The sequence below is a fragment of the Grammomys surdaster genome, unplaced genomic scaffold, assembly GCF_004785775.1.
Source record: "Grammomys surdaster isolate TR1022 unplaced genomic scaffold, NIH_TR_1.0 209, whole genome shotgun sequence".
NCBI lineage: Eukaryota > Metazoa > Chordata > Mammalia > Rodentia > Muridae > Grammomys > Grammomys surdaster.
Genome location: NW_021604654.1, coordinates 1,882,771 through 1,897,787, shown reverse-complemented (window position 1 = coordinate 1,897,787; position 15,017 = coordinate 1,882,771). Strand labels below are relative to the sequence as shown.

The following is a 15,017-nucleotide window of genomic DNA, read 5'->3' as shown; positions in this document are numbered from 1 at the left end:
ATTACATCAAGGAACATTTAATTTCACAGAATTCACCAGAGCAGAAGGAGAAGGGACTCGGAAAGTCAGATGTGATAGAATAATTATGCACAACACAGACAACTGAAAAGCAGTCACACACAAATGAAATCTATCCGGCTGTTGTCCAGGGCTAAGGTCCGGAGAAACGGGAGCAACATGTTTTACAAGGAGCTGCCGCAGGTACTGAGATGTCTCCCTCCCGGCCTGCTGGGGCAGTACCCCGCGCGCGTGCGCACACACGCACGCGTGCACACGCACATGCACACACACGCACACACGCGTGCACACACACGTGTGCACACGAACGCACGCGTGCACACGCGCACACATGCACGCACGCACACACGCGCACACGCACACACACACACACATGCACACACGCACACACACGCACGCGTGCACACACACACATACACACGCACGCACGCACACACACACACCACTCTCTGCACCTTGCTGCTTGCCAGTGCCTTCTAGATCCACATCCACGCTTGCTCTTCAGGGTGGGGTCCAGTGATCAGACACATGGGACCCAGCAGCTCTGAGGCACTGCAGCCTGCAGCGGTCCACTTACTATTAACCTGGTGGCTTTGTGGATTCTGTGGTGGATAACACAGGTTGTGGAGAAGGGAGCAATCCATATCCAGGCATCATGAGGCTTTCAAAGCCTCTGGTCAACAAGAGACACAGGAGCCTGCCTAGGTGTTTGATGTCTGCTGGGGAAGACTTCAAGAGTTCTATGGTGGGGAGCAGAGGCTAGACCTGTAAACCTCAGGGCAAGGGTCTCTTCCTTCTTCAGACCAAGGGCTTACCAGCCTCCTGCCTCACAAGAGGCAGGCTCTACCCTCCTCAGCCCCATTTGTAGAGGGCCACATGCTCACTGGGCTTGTCTCACATGTGATGAGTGTCCCATTCCCAGAAGGACTACTTGTTCTCTGAGGGAAGCCACATCTGGTGCAGCTCTGATCCCTCACCCAGCTCCCCCTAACCTCTGGCCCCAGTCTCTCTCTGCACAGTGAACTCAGCCGCTCAAGGCCACCGGACAGTTTCTGCATTAAGCAGACAACTGTCTTCAAATGACGTCTGGAGGTTCCTGTTTAATTACTTTATTAGGGGCACAAGTCATCCCAACTGGAGGAGTCTCTGGGCCAGAAGCATCACAAGGCAGTCTGGGCAACTTAGTGAAACCATCTTAAAAAGCAGAGTTGAGGGTGTCGCTGCAAGGCAGAGCCCCTGCTGAGAAACCCAGTGAGGCTGAGGGAAGGACTGTCTGGGGTGGAGCACTGGCCTAGAACCCCTAAGTGTGGGGGTGTGGTCAGGGTAGAGCATGTACATCACATGGGTCCAAGTCTGAGTGCTAGAAAACAAAAGTCTCTGTGAGACAGCTCTGTGGACTAAGTGCTGCCAGACCCCTGACAGCTGAGAGGACTTGGAGAAAGGAAAGATCTAAGTCCTGCAAACTGTCCTCCGACCTCCGCAGGTACACTCTGACAGACATACCCAAGGAAATGGAGTGAAAAATCACTCAGAACCCAAACAAACTGGGGTTCAGTGCAGTAAGACTTGAAGATTTGTCCCCAGAACTGTCAAGGAACAAAATGGAAAAGTTTGCAAGTTTGTTACTGTGGCAAACAGAGGCCATACTTGTGCCTTTACTCAGCCCTGTGCAGACACTGCAGGCTGGACACGCTGTCCCCCCACCCCCAGCCATCCACCATGTCATTGGCCAGAGCTGGGCCACATGGCCATGCTGCCTAGTGACCAGCAAGAGAGATGACTACTGGTGAGACTGTGATCCTTAACTAATGAGGAAATGTGGGCTCACCTCTGTCCCTGAGTCCCTGAGCACAGGACCGGCTCTCTCTAAGAGACATGATTCCCTCAAAACAACAACAACAACAACAACAACAACAACAACAACAGGCTCCCTTAGGCTGGAGAGATGGCTCACTGGTTAACAGTACAAACAGCTTGGAAAGAGGACCTGGATTCCATTTCCTTCCCAGCTATCACATCAGGTGCCTCACCGCTGCCTACAAGCCCAGCTCAAGGAGCTCTGGCGCCCTCTTCTGGCCTCTGTGGGTATCTGCACCCACATGTACATATCCTCACACAGATACACATGAGGATAATTTTATTTATTTATTTATCTATCTGTTTATTTATTTTAAAGTGTTTGCAGATGATTTTTAATAGACCTGTTTTTGTTTTATGATTGGGTTCCTTATGAGGTACAGGAGAGTTGCTGTGGAAAGAGGCTCTTATGAGGATGCAGGAAGGGCCTGGAACTTGAGTAGGTAAACCTAGACTTTATCCTGTGGATGTAAGGAGCCATGGGTGGTGTTGAGCCATAGTGCTGTCCACAGGGAGAGACACTGTGGAATCTTTAGGCTGTGCCTTGGTTCTGAGTATCACTTCTTCCTGAGGGTGGGGGGAGACCTCACATTCTCATTTCTGGAGTGTAGAGCTTCAAACATCCTGCAGAGAATCATGACCCATATCCTGGACAGTGAGCACACTAGGCATGGCTCTCGAGAATTCTAAGAACCTACTACTCTGTGCCCTTAAGACTCCATTCGAATAAAATGCAAAGCAATTCTTTGGAAATGCTGCAGAAACTTACCATGTACAACACCAGCTTACTGGGAAGGAATTCAGGCACAGCTGAATTCAGGACTTCAGGGGCCACAGCAGGTGGCTCTGTATCTTGCCTGGCTGGCTTCTGGCCATTGGCAGGAGCAACCTGCAGCTCTGCACTCAGCCTTCCAGCCCAGAAAGTTACAGAAGGATGAGCCAGCCCCAATCTAAAAAAGAAACTGAGAGGGCAGGCCTTCTTTTAGCCCAGCCTGGCCTTGAACTCAAAATACTACAGCCAGGGATGACCTTGGACTCCTGAGTTTCCTGCTTCTACTTTCTGAATGCTAGTATGTATGGCAGGTGGAAGGGATGGAGCCCAGGGATTCCTGCCAATCCAACCTGAGCTATGGCCATGGCCCTGGTTGTTTGTTTTGAGGCACAATCTCACTATCTGGCTGACCTAGAACTCTCTACATAGACCAGGTTGGCCTTGAAATCACAGAGATTAAAGGTGTGTGCCACCACACTTGACTGGCCCTATTTGTTTTCTGAGTTCAGTTGTGCCAAGGGTGTCCCTGGGGAACTCATGGGTTCCCAGTACGTGGGAGCAGGACAGAGAGGGGACTTGAACTCATGCCAACCACACTATTTGTCTTCCTAAGGCAGCCCAGGCTAGCCAAAGCTTGTCATCCTTCTGCCTCAACCTGGTATGGTTGTATGCATGCCATCAAACCCAAGGCTTTGAAGGTCCTTACCTTGATAGTTTCTTGTAACTAGAGAAAGGTACAGATTCCCCAGGCTCTGGGATAGGGGCCTGGGTAACTAGAGCTCATTGTCCTATCTGTCCCACTTGTCGTATGTCCACCTGAGGCACAAACATTCAGACTTTCTTTTTTTGTTGTTGATGTTTTTTGTTTTTCGAGACAGGGTTTCTCTGTGTAGCTCCCTGGAACTCACTCTGAAGACCAGGCTGGCCTCGAACTCAGAAATCCGCCTGCCTCTGCCTCTGCCTCCCAAGTGCTGGGATTGAAGGCGTGTGTCACCACTGCCCAGCACATTCGGATTTTCAAACCACACCAGATCCTCTCTTTGTGCCTCGTTGTAGCAGAATGATCTTGAGTCCCAGACCCACTTGAGCTACAAGACTTTTCATCATAAAGAGATGGAGGCCGGGGATGTGGACAAAGAGCAGCACCCTTGGCAGCCATGGGAAGAGCTGGCTGTGTGGCTATGTCCCAGCACTGGGGATGCAGACACAGGATAGTCCCTGGGGCTTCCTGGCCAACAGTCTAGCTAAGTTAGTGACTCGCAGCACCAGTGAGAGACCCCATTTCAAAACATAAGGTGGAGAGCAGTTGGGTGTGGGCCCTGGCCTCTGGCCTCCACGCAAGCAGACACACACGTACACACAAGTCTCTTGTCAGTCAACGCTGACCTCTTCTGTAGGTCCCAAGCATGGCCTCATGCTCTAGGAGCCTCTGGCTGTCAAGGGTCATGGTCTGTCACTTCCTCTGTGCTCCTGAGTCTGGGTGAGAGGGACTCCTAGGAAGCTGAGCAGACATCATGGGGCGTGGCCCAGAACACCTGACTTTCAGGGCTTTGCAGTAGGAAGTGGGCAGCGGGGGAGGGGAGAGAAAAGGCTGAGTTGGGGCCAGTTGTGCCAAGGGTGTCCCTGGGGAACTCATGGGTTCCCAGTACGTGGGAGCAGGACAGAGAGGGGACTTGAATCCATGCCAACCACACAATGGCCCTTTGATTCACCCAGCCCAGGGCATGGCAGTCCAGTGTGGGGGTCAGGCCTTGGCCAAGGTCAGTGCTGTCTGTCCTCTCTCCTCCCTCCTACAAGCTCCTGGTAAGAACACAGGGTCCTGTGCCCAGCCCCAACCTAGGAGCATCCTTGGGGGACTGCCAGGGACCGGGGCCATGTCAGTATCCTCCCTCACTGGCACTGAACAGTGAGAGAAAAGATGGTTTCTGCAGTCAGTGGATCTGCTGGGGTTCCACTGTGTGGTGCCAAGATGTCACCTGAAGGGGTCTGGAGTCGATGCAAGGATGGTCTCAGAAAACTCAGTACCCTATAGTACCACCACCCATATTTTCCAACTGTAAATTAATTAATCTGTGTGTTTTAAAGATATACTTGTTTTATATGTATGGGTGTTTCCCTGGCATGTTTGTGCACCATGTGTGTGCAGTACCTGAGGAGGCCAGAAGAGGGCGGCAGATCCCTGCAACTGGAGTTCCATGGGTGCTAGGAACTGAACCCTAGCTCTCTGGAAGAGCAGCCACTACTCTTAACTGCTGAGCCACCTCTCTGGACCTTTATTTATATATTTTGTTGTCTAAATCATGAGCTGTGTGAGGACAGGAGTAGGGCAGCCTTGGTCACTGGTATTTCCCAAAAACTGTGGCTTGTCCACTAACTATCTCAAATCCATGAGGGAACCTATAGACCCAAGGGTGTTTGAAGGGACGATGACCTAGCTACTTTGGAGGCCCCCATAGGAGGTTCTGGGTCTAACAGACAAGTGCCCAGACCCATGCCAGTGTTACCCTCATGGGCTGTGGGATACACTGCCTCAGTTATGGAGGGCCCATGGCACCTAAGGTCTATCTATGCCAGAAGTTGGGTGTCCTAGCAGGAGGAAGAGGAGACAAAGTCTTTCAACTCTGCATGTGGCACAGCTAGCTATAGGGTCAGAGGACAACTTGCAGGAGTCGGGTCTCCTACCACAGGAGTATCTGCAGCCCTAGGATTGAACTCAAGCCGTCAGGCTTGGCTGCAAGTGCCTTTACCCTTTGAGACATCTTTTTGTTGTGATGGTTATTTTGAGGCAGGGTCTCACCGTGTGACTCTGGCTGGCCTTGAACCACACAGATAGGCTTGCCTCTGACTCCCAAGAGCTGGGAGTACAGGAGTAGCCCACCAAGCCAGGCTGCAGAGCTATTCTATCTTGACTGTTTCTTAGACAGAGTCTTCCTGGCCGTACTCCCTGTAAAACCAGATTCAACTTGAACTTGTAGCCCCGTAAGTGCTGGGATTCCCGGGTATGCCGTGTGCCTGACGAATTTCTCCTTGGTTGTGTGAGGTATATATGCACATACCCATCCACAGAGGCCACAAGACATTAGGTGTCCCCCTCTCTCACATTTGCCCTTATTCCTTTGAGACAAGAGTCTCTCACCGAAGTTGGCACCTGGGTGGCTAGCAAGGCTCAGCAATCCTCCTGTCTCCACCCCCACAGTCCTGGGATTACAGGCGTCCTACCTCCACATTGGCTTTTTACATGGATGCTAGAGTTTTGAACTCAGGTCTTCCAGTCTGTGCTGCAGTCAGTCTTAACCCCTGAGCCCTCCTCTAAACTCTGGGTTTGGGTTCATTTTTCCTTTTTTTCCTTTTTTGTTGTTGTTGTTGTTGTTGTTGTTTTTCAAGACAGGGTTTCTCTGTGTAGCCCTGGCTGTCCTGGAACTCACTCTGTAGACCAGGCTGGCCTCGAACTCAGAAATCCGCCTGCCTCTGCCTCCTGAGTGCTGGGATTAAAGGCGTGTGCCACCACCACCCGGCTCATTTTTCCTTTTTGAGTCAGGGTCTCAGGTAGCCCAGGCTAGCCTCGAGTTCCCTATATAGCTGAAAATGACCCTGAATGTTTGGATGTCCAGGCATCCTACCTGAGCTGGATTGACAAGTGTGCACCATCATGCAGGTGAATTCCAGGGCCCTGTGCATGCTGTGGGGAGCATCTACCCACTGAGCCAGCTACAGACAACCTCAACTTCAGTTTGACTCACTCTGAAGCCCTAGCTGGCTTCAAACTCACAGCAATCCTCCTGCTTCAGCCTCCCAAATGCTAGAATGGTAGGTATGAATCTTTAAACAGTTTGGAGCAGCATGAGAACACCCTTTGCAACCGTGGGTACTGTCAGAGTGAAAGTTAGGCAGTAGGCTAAAGAGAACAGATGGCAACCTCACTGTCACCCTTAGCCCAGGTGGGGCCTCTCACCTGCACCCCAGAGATCCCCAAAGGAACACTGGACACCTAAAGGTATCCACCTCCCAGAACATACCCTCCGGGTCACAGTTTGTGACCTGACCCCATTGTGGACTGTTCTTCCTAGACAACTGTCTGGTTCCCAGATGGGACATGGCCTGCCCCCGGTGGCCACCCCCGCGCAGGCCCGGGCCCTGCGCCTCGGGGACACGTCCGTCCCGCTGCGCCCCGCCCCGCCCGCCGCCAGCCCCGCCCGCCCTGGGCTTTTATAGGCCGAGGCGTCTGCACTCTCTGAATCTTCGCTGCTGCCCAACACTCGCCATGCGTCCTGGAACACTGTGGCCGCTGCTTTGGGGAGCCCTGGTCTGGGCAGTGGGATCCGTGAGTGCCGTGATGGGCTCGGGGGATTCTGTGCCCGGTGAGTGGGGCTGGGCGGAAGGGGCGGGCGAGCGGGCCACCCACGTGGCCTGAGGAATGCGGCAGGGGGATGTCTGGAGTGTGCTCTGGCTGGGTGGGCGAATGCGGGGCTCCACGCCTCCAGCCTCAAAAGAGGGTTGACATTTATTTATTGAGCTCTTACTGTTTATGTGCTTTCCCATGAGTCCACAGAACAGCCAAAGCTTGTGGGTACTTTTTGCTCCCCGTTTTCAGGATAGGTAAACTGAGGCTCAGGATCATGAACGTTTTAAGCGACATTGTAGGTGGCTCCTTAAGCCCTAGAGAGACATCTCTGGGTGGCTGGACCTGTTAATCCCACTTAGGTAGAGGGTTTCGAGATTCTCCAGATGAAATGCCTCAGGTGGAATGGTATACCTGCATCTGGTTGGGAGAGCACCAGCCTCAGTATCCCTTTTTGTAAAGCCTTTGCTGAGGTGCTGGGGCCCAGTTCGTGAAAGGCATTCGGCAGTGTCCCTTGAGCAAGATTGAGTTCTGATGGGGGGTGGGTGTGCGGCTGTCCTCGTCTAAGGATGAAGAAAGCCGAAGGTTCTGTGTTCTAGCCCCTACCAGCCTGGCAGGGCTGCTGGCCCCCAAGGGAGCCAAGCCCCCTCCCCTAGGGCCGCGTCCCCCGTCCCTGTCCCAGGGGAGTGAGCTCACGCAGAGGGAATGTTCCCCAGTTGGAGTGAGTAAGAGGCGGGTCAGGCGGGAGGGGGGGGCTGCAGGCCGGGGGCTCGGCTGTCCTGGGCACTGTCTAGACAGAGGGCAGAGGCGGGAAGCCAGTGCAGGCCCACAGACCCTCACATGCCGAGTGCCTGGCATTTGAAGGGGCTGGGCAGGCTGCCAGTTCTCAGGCCTGGAGGCCAGGCGGGAGTTGCTGGTGGAGCACTGGGGTGCGGCTCAGAGGAGAAGGGTTCCCAACACAGAAGAGCTCAGGCCACATCTGTTGCTTTCTGTCCCTTCTTCCTGTGTACAGGGTTATAGGACATCCATGATGGCTATGGATATCTCTGAATTGGCCAGGGCATTAGATCTGGGGTGTTGGGGGTTGGTTAGGAGTTTGCTCCACAAAGAACGTGCATATGGGATAATTCTTAGGTAGAGATGGGGTCTGGAGCCTCCCTCCTCTTCCTCTTCTTTCTGAATAGGTGGTGTATGTTGGCTCCAGCAGGGCAGAGAGGCCACCTGCAGTCTGGTGCTGAAGACACATGTCAGCCGGGAGGAGTGCTGTGCTTCCGGCAACATCAACACAGCCTGGTCCAACTTCACCCACCCAGGCAATAAAATCAGCCTGCTAGGGTTCCTGGGCCTCGTCCACTGCCTCCCGTGCAGAGGTGAAGCCGTGGGCTCCTAATGGTGGACAAGACCCAGAGAGAATGGGGCACTGGGGAGAGACCCTGCCCGTAGACAGGGCTCGTAGTTGCCCTGGGGCCCATGACTTGAGGCTCTGAGAAGCCCCCTGGTTTCATCATGTAAAGCCCCTAACCTGAGTCCTACCTTACCTGGTGGGGAAGAACTTAGCCTTAAATCCTGACCTGACACTCAGGCTGTGTCCCCACTGTTACCCTCTTGGGGCCCTGAGTAACACCCATTTGACAGAGCTCATATGCTGGGGTGTCTGTGCTTCAGTCTGAGCATGCTGCCCGCATCCCTGCTGAGATGGATGAGCACCACTCCAGGTGCCCTCCGCCCTGGAGGAAACATTGACAGAGGGCACCCCTGGCCTCTCTGTGCTCAGGACTGGACCAGCAAGCACCCAGAGAGAGCAACGGGAAGGACTTGGAGGGAGCGGGCATGAGATCTAGGGTTTGGGTGGTAATTAGAAGTTTGCGGGGTGGAGCCCATGAGGCAGAGTGCACTGGGTCTAGGGTTAGTCTCAGGGGTTGGAGTGCTACCAGGCAACTTATCCAGGAGGAAGCTGGGTAGGGCTGCAGACCTAAAAGCTAAGCCCAGGAGCCTGCATTGCCCCAGGGATAAGATTAATCTCAGATCAGCCTGGCTATATGGTCCAGAACACACCGCCACAGTCCCCTCCTCCAGACCCCACCTCTAGCTTCTGGGAAGAGAGATTTCAAGAAATGCCTGTCCTGGGCAGGAGGGCCGGATTGCCCTCCCAGCCTCCTCTGGCCCTGGGGACTGAGGATGGGAATTTGCCCCCTTCCCTTTTTGATTTCCTGAAGCTGGCTAGAGAGTCCATTCCAGATGTATGGTGGGCGGGGCCTGTAGGGGTGCCCAGGTGTGACCCTGTAATGTGGGTCTTCTCAGCTCCTTTTACACATGGAGAAATCAAGGCCAGAGAGTTCAGAGGCTGTTTTTCAGACCCACAAGCAACTGAACTGGGAGAGAGAGGGTTGTCCATTCTGAGTCTGGCATGAAGCTCTCCAGCTAGGGTGTTTTGGGTCTCCTTGTACTCATCGCTGTAAACAGCCTCAGTTTACTGCCCATCTGTAGAATGGTTGCTGAACAACATATTAAAAGGGACACGTGGTCAGGAGTGTGGTACATGCCAGATTCCCAGAACTTGAGTAATAGAGGCAGGATGATGATCAAGAGTTCAAGGCCAGCCCTGGCTACAAACCAAGTTTGAGTAGCCTAGGCTACTTGAGACTATCTCAAAAGCACAAAATGAAGAGTGTGGAGCTAGGTGGAAACCCCACCACAAGACTGTCTAGACGAGCCTCAGTTTCCCAACCTGAGACTAAAGGATGTGCAGGGTGAACCCCTCCCCCTTGCCTCTTTGGGGAGGTCCTAGTGGAAACTGGCAATGCACATGCACCCAGTAATTGTGCATCACGGTGCGCCTGGACTCCAGTGACACGTGGGAACCCCACTCGTGTGTGCTCTCTCTCCTCAGATTCTTGCGATGGAGTGGAGTGCGGCCCTGGCAAGGCGTGCCGCATGTTGGGGGGCCGTCCACACTGCGAGTGCGTGCCAAACTGCGAGGGGCTTCCCGCGGGCTTCCAGGTCTGCGGCTCTGATGGCGCCACCTACCGGGACGAATGCGAACTGCGCGCCGCGCGCTGTCGCGGACACCCAGACCTGCGCGTCATGTACCGCGGCCGCTGCCAAAGTAAGAGCCGAGGCCGTGGAGGGGCGGGGCCGCGAGGGCGGGGCCAGGGAGAGGACAGGGAGGTGCCTCAGGACTGGGAAAGGCGGAGCCTGGAAAAAGATAGGGCTGACCAAGGGGCGGGGTCTAGAGAGGGCGGGGCCTGACAAAGGCAAGACCGACGTAAGGCTCGCTGACGGGCGGGGCCTAGGGAGAGGTGTGCCCATGCAGGGGCGGAGCCTGGGGTGGAGGGGCCTGGGATGAGATGGTGGGCCTACTCAAGGGCAAGGCCTGGAAGGGGCGGTACTTGGATACTTTGTGGGCGTGGCCCGCACAGAGGCCAGTCCAGAAGTTGGTAAGTGGGCTCTATCCGGTTGTTGCCCAAGTGCACACTAGCCTGAAGAAGGGCCGGACCACACTGGCTGCACTTTACGGACGCTACTCCTTGATAATACTAGGGGGCGGGGCCTGAGGGAGGGGCGGGGCTATGCAAAACTGTGGGTCAGGTCAGGTGCGTGCTAAAGACGGCAGATCGAGATCCAGTCCCCGTTTAGCGCCGACTCGCGGGCGTGTCCAGGAGCAGGGCTGTGCGCGGCAGCACGTAGCGTGCCTTGCGGGTCAGTGTGCCCTTACAAGTGCTGACGCGCGGGAGAAGCTGTGTAGCCACGGGAAGAGGCTTGTGATTGATTGGGGGGGTGGGGAGAATGTGGGTGTGGCTGATGGGTGGAGCATCGTAGGATCGGACAGGGTTTGGCAACTGGGTGAGTCTGTCATTCTGGGGGCGGGACTTCTCTCCGATGGGCGGGGCTTAACAGGTGAGTGGTGCTTGCGTTCTAGTGGATGGATCTTGACAGCAGGGTGGGGCTCGAAGAGTGGCGGTGCGCTTCTGTCCTAAGAGTGGGGCTTTCAGGTGGAGTCCTTGTCTGAGGGTAGCTGGACTCACAGGGAGGAGACACCATCCTGGACCTGACCCGCCCTCTCTCGGGCCTTCAGAGTCGTGCGCTCAGGTAGTGTGCCCGCGCCCCCAGTCGTGCCTTGTGGATCAGACCGGCAGCGCACACTGCGTAGTGTGTCGCGCTGCGCCCTGCCCGGTACCTTCAAACCCCGGCCAAGAACTCTGTGGCAACAACAACGTTACCTACATCTCCTCCTGTCACCTGCGCCAGGCCACTTGCTTTCTGGGCCGCTCCATTGGGGTTCGGCACCCGGGCATCTGCACAGGTGAGAGACGTGGGTAGGTCTGGGCGTCTGGGTCTGGGCGTCTGGTCCACCGAGGGCCAGTGCATCATGTTTACTCTCACCTCCATCCCTGTAGGTGGCTCCAAAGTACCAGCAGAGGAGGAAGAGAACTTCGTGTGAGCTGCAGCCACTGGGCCTGGTATTTGAGGCCGTCCCGATTTTATTTATTGTTACAGAAAAGATTCTAATTTATGTCACATGGACAGTCCCCAAATCTGACCTGGAACCACTTCGGGATCCCCTAGGGTCCTGAGCACCTATCACAAGAACTGAAGGAAGATTTTATAAGAGTTGGTATGTGCCATCACCAGCACCTGGGATCACCTGCCACCCAGGGAGGGCAGCTTCGTGGAGACCCCCTGCTTTGATCTCCCCACCTGCTTTCTAGGCTGGAGCTGTCTTAGGGCACAGCCAATGGTAGTGTGTCCACCTCAATTGGTGTTTGCATATGGCTGACCTCAGGCCAGACCAAGCAGCATCAGGTCAGAGAAACACTGGGTTCATTCCTGTTTAGTCCACTCAGGGTGGGACCTGGTAGAAACATTGGCTGACTCGCAGGCCCAGGACAGCCAGTGGACACTAGGATTTGCTGTGCCCAGAGCACCCGAGTCACTTTAGCACCTACCACCCTGTTCCCTGGACATCCACATTAGCTTTCACCCAGTTCCCAACCAGCCCCACTTGTCACCAAGCCCAGACGCAGGTAGTGACACCAGCCAGATGCTGTTTGGGGCTGGAAGTGTTACTTCTCACCCTTCACCCAGACAGCTGCGGCTGAGAATTACCCACAGGTGCCTTCAAGGAAACCGGAAGGGGGAGCTGTAGCTCAGCAGGCAGAGGGCTTTTGTAGCGTTTGCAAAGCCCCGCCTCCATCCCCAGCACCACAGAAAACAGATATGTTTGCTCTGGCCTGTCATCCCCGCACTTGGGAAGCAAAGGCAAGGGGATCCGGCGTTGAAGTTCATCCTTGGCCAGCCTGAGCTAGATGAGACCTTATCTTAAAAAGAAAAAAAAAACTTAAAAAGGAAGACAAGGTGTCAGACCACAACAGAAGACCATGGGAAGGTGCCCAGCCCTCCAGTTTGGAAGCAAGGAGTTCCCAGGGTCCTTCTTGTCACCCTCCAGTTCTCAGCTGTGCCTTTCTTGTAATGTCCCCAAAAGTGTCCTTAGTAGGGAGCTGTGGCACCCTCTCTACCCTGGAGCTCTGCCTCACCAAGGAAGTAAAAGGCAATAAAACCCCCATGTGTGACCAGCCTCTGCCTGCCGCCTGCCTCTGAACCTGGACTACAGTGCAGCATGAGGCCATCCACGAAAGCTTTCAGATGCAGCATGAGGCCACCCACGAAAGCTTTCAGAGACAAGTGGCACATCCTCCAGGGTCCCTGGGAAGTCTGGAGGCGAGTGGATAGGAGGGAGAGGAAGTGCACCCTCTGCGGTCCTGGAGGTACAGGGACAGGGACGAGATGTCCCTAAGATGTCAGCTTGTCCAGGGCTCAGGAATGAAGGTTTGGACTCAGACCAGGAGGAATGCTGGCCGATGGGACGATCAGTACATGGAGGCGATGATGCCAGGAGTCCAGCTACAGCTTTTTGGGTTTTTTGTTCTCACTACATATATTCGTCCCCCTGTCTGTGTGTTAGTGGGTTAGTCACGATCCATAAGGATAGAGCAGGTGCGAAGGCCCGGGAGCCACCCAGAATGGGGACCACAGGGTAGAAGTGACAACTTGAGGAGGGGCAACATAGTAGGTCTTGGTTACAAGGGTGACTGTGTGGACTGAGGGGGCTCCTGGAGTTGACCACATGTCAGGCCATAAGCCATGTATCTAGTTAGTCAGCCTTCAGTTCACTAGCCCCGAGTTCTCAGGGTTTCAGGGCCAAGCCTTGGAACATTCCAGATGAGAGCCAGTGGACACAGGCTGCCATTCGTCTCTGCCCCATTGGGGCTGAGATCCAAACAGCCCTCACAGATCTTCACATAGGACCAGGGGATGAGCTGGCCCGAACCACGTCCCAGATCCAGGTCACAAACGCTGACACTTGAGTGTAGACATCCGGGGTCCTGGAGTCACCACACCAGAGGCCTGAGAAAGACACAAGGCCATGGGCCCGTCTTCCACAGACCAAGGGCCCACCAGAGTCTGCCTGAAGTGAAAAGTGTTTGAGGTTAAGAGTTGTTCCTGGGGTCTTGGGTCCCCCCAAAGGAGTCTCTTAGAAGCAGACAGGTCTGTGGTCTTCAAGCAGTGCACAGCCTATGTAGATGTGTGCAACAGCCCTCTGGTATGTCTCCCCAAGAAGCTGAAGTTTTCCTTATGTCTCAGCTCCTAGACTATACTTTCAGTGTTCCTCAATATTCACCGTGATATCCCCAACTCACTGCCTGGTCTCACTGGCATAATTGCTATGTAGGAATTGCTGTGTCATCTTTTAGGAACCCAGACCTGGGAGAGTTATCTGTTTGCGCCCCCTACTGGATGTGCCTCGTATGTTCAGACATATATCCCCAGGGCATTTTTGTGCAGGATACATACAGGCTGCAGAAATGAAAGTCTTTGCCTGACTCTCAATCACCTCTCACTTTCCTGGGCCTCAATTTCTCCATCCAATCCAACATTAATGGGACTGAGTTCTCAAAGGTAGCCTACTTCCAACTCTGACCCCCCCTTCGTGGGCCTCGGTTTCCCCATATGACAAGCAAGCGTGGTGTGGAATCATACCGCGCAAAAACCACGCCGCCGGTGGTCCCCACTGTGGGTGCAGAGCATGGCAGGACTCAGCTGGCCCTGCCAGGAGCTGTTGCAGACACTCAGGTCCAGTATGCGCACCTCGACTTCCATCAGCCCAGGCGGAGGCTCCTCAAAGTCAGACACGAAGCCCCAGCCAGATACGTGGCAACGCGTGCCCACCATGGGTGGCTTAGCACCTTTTTCTGGCAATGGTAATAGCCTCACAGCCGGGCCCAGGATGGCAGAGCCATTCAGCTGCAGGAAGTATGTTAGATTCAGTGCCACCCACTCTTGCACCCGACTCATTAACCCTCTCCCACCTTAGTGTCCCTATAGTGTAAAGAGTCAGAAACAACTGTGATTCACCCGACATCAGACTCTTGCCCCCAGCCACACCAGGCAGCTCGATTGTGGGCCAGGGATACGACCTTCCACCTTCTCTCTCAGCATCCCCCTCCATTCTTAGCCCTCCGTAACTCCCATTGTCCTTGGAGTGAAGACTCTTGGCCCACCAGTGATTCCAACCCCCTTGAGAGTTTCCCCATTCAAGCTCAGTTTACATATCTCTTCCTTCAGGAGGCCTCTGAAACTCTGCAGTGCAAACAGGCACCTCAGGACCCCTGTACACCAGCTAGCTGTGTGGTTTTGCTGAGTGGCTGCCTGGGGCCACGGCTGCGTCTCCTGCCACTCAGTTGGAGGGTGTGGAAAAATATGACCAGGCCCAGGGAAAGGACCTGCACATCTCTTTTTTTCTCTTTATAGTCCGGGCTGTCCTGGAACTCACTCTGTAGACCAGGCTGGCCTTGAACTCAGAAATCCGCCTGCCTCTGCCTCCCAAGTGCTGGGATTAAAGGCGTGTGCCACCACCAGCCGGCGGACCGGCTCATCTTGATGCACCGATACCTCAGTTTCCCCATTTCCCAGCTTCAGTTTCTTCACTTGTACTGGAGGTCAGGTGACTCTAAGGGGTCCCACCCCTAGCTT

The 15,017-nt window shown here is 54.6% G+C and overlaps 2 protein-coding genes across 3 annotated transcripts in view; one reads left to right on the top strand and one right to left on the bottom strand.

The window, feature by feature from the left end:
* Positions 1 to 6,893: 6,893 nt before the first annotated feature.
* Positions 6,894 to 12,561, top strand: Fstl3 (follistatin like 3). Its single transcript, XM_028771745.1, has 5 exons — positions 6,894 to 7,005; positions 8,171 to 8,356; positions 9,877 to 10,092; positions 11,062 to 11,289; positions 11,384 to 12,561. The coding sequence occupies exons 1-5, from the start codon at positions 6,909 to 6,911 to the stop codon at positions 11,425 to 11,427; spliced, it is 771 nt and encodes a 256-aa protein (XP_028627578.1). The 5' UTR covers positions 6,894 to 6,908; the 3' UTR covers positions 11,428 to 12,561.
* A 720-nt stretch (positions 12,562 to 13,281) lies between these two features.
* Positions 13,282 to 15,017, bottom strand: part of Prss57 (serine protease 57) — a 5,165-nt gene continuing 3,429 nt past the window's right edge. Inside the window, exons 4-5 of one of the 2 annotated variants that reach the window (XM_028771816.1) lie at positions 14,025 to 14,288; positions 13,282 to 13,452 (exon numbers count right to left, since the gene is read on the bottom strand). In XM_028771816.1, coding sequence (XP_028627649.1) covers positions 13,282 to 13,452; positions 14,025 to 14,288 — 435 coding nt within the window. The remainder of the gene's footprint in view (positions 13,453 to 14,024; positions 14,289 to 15,017) is intronic. The other variant, XM_028771817.1, reaches the window with a different exon arrangement.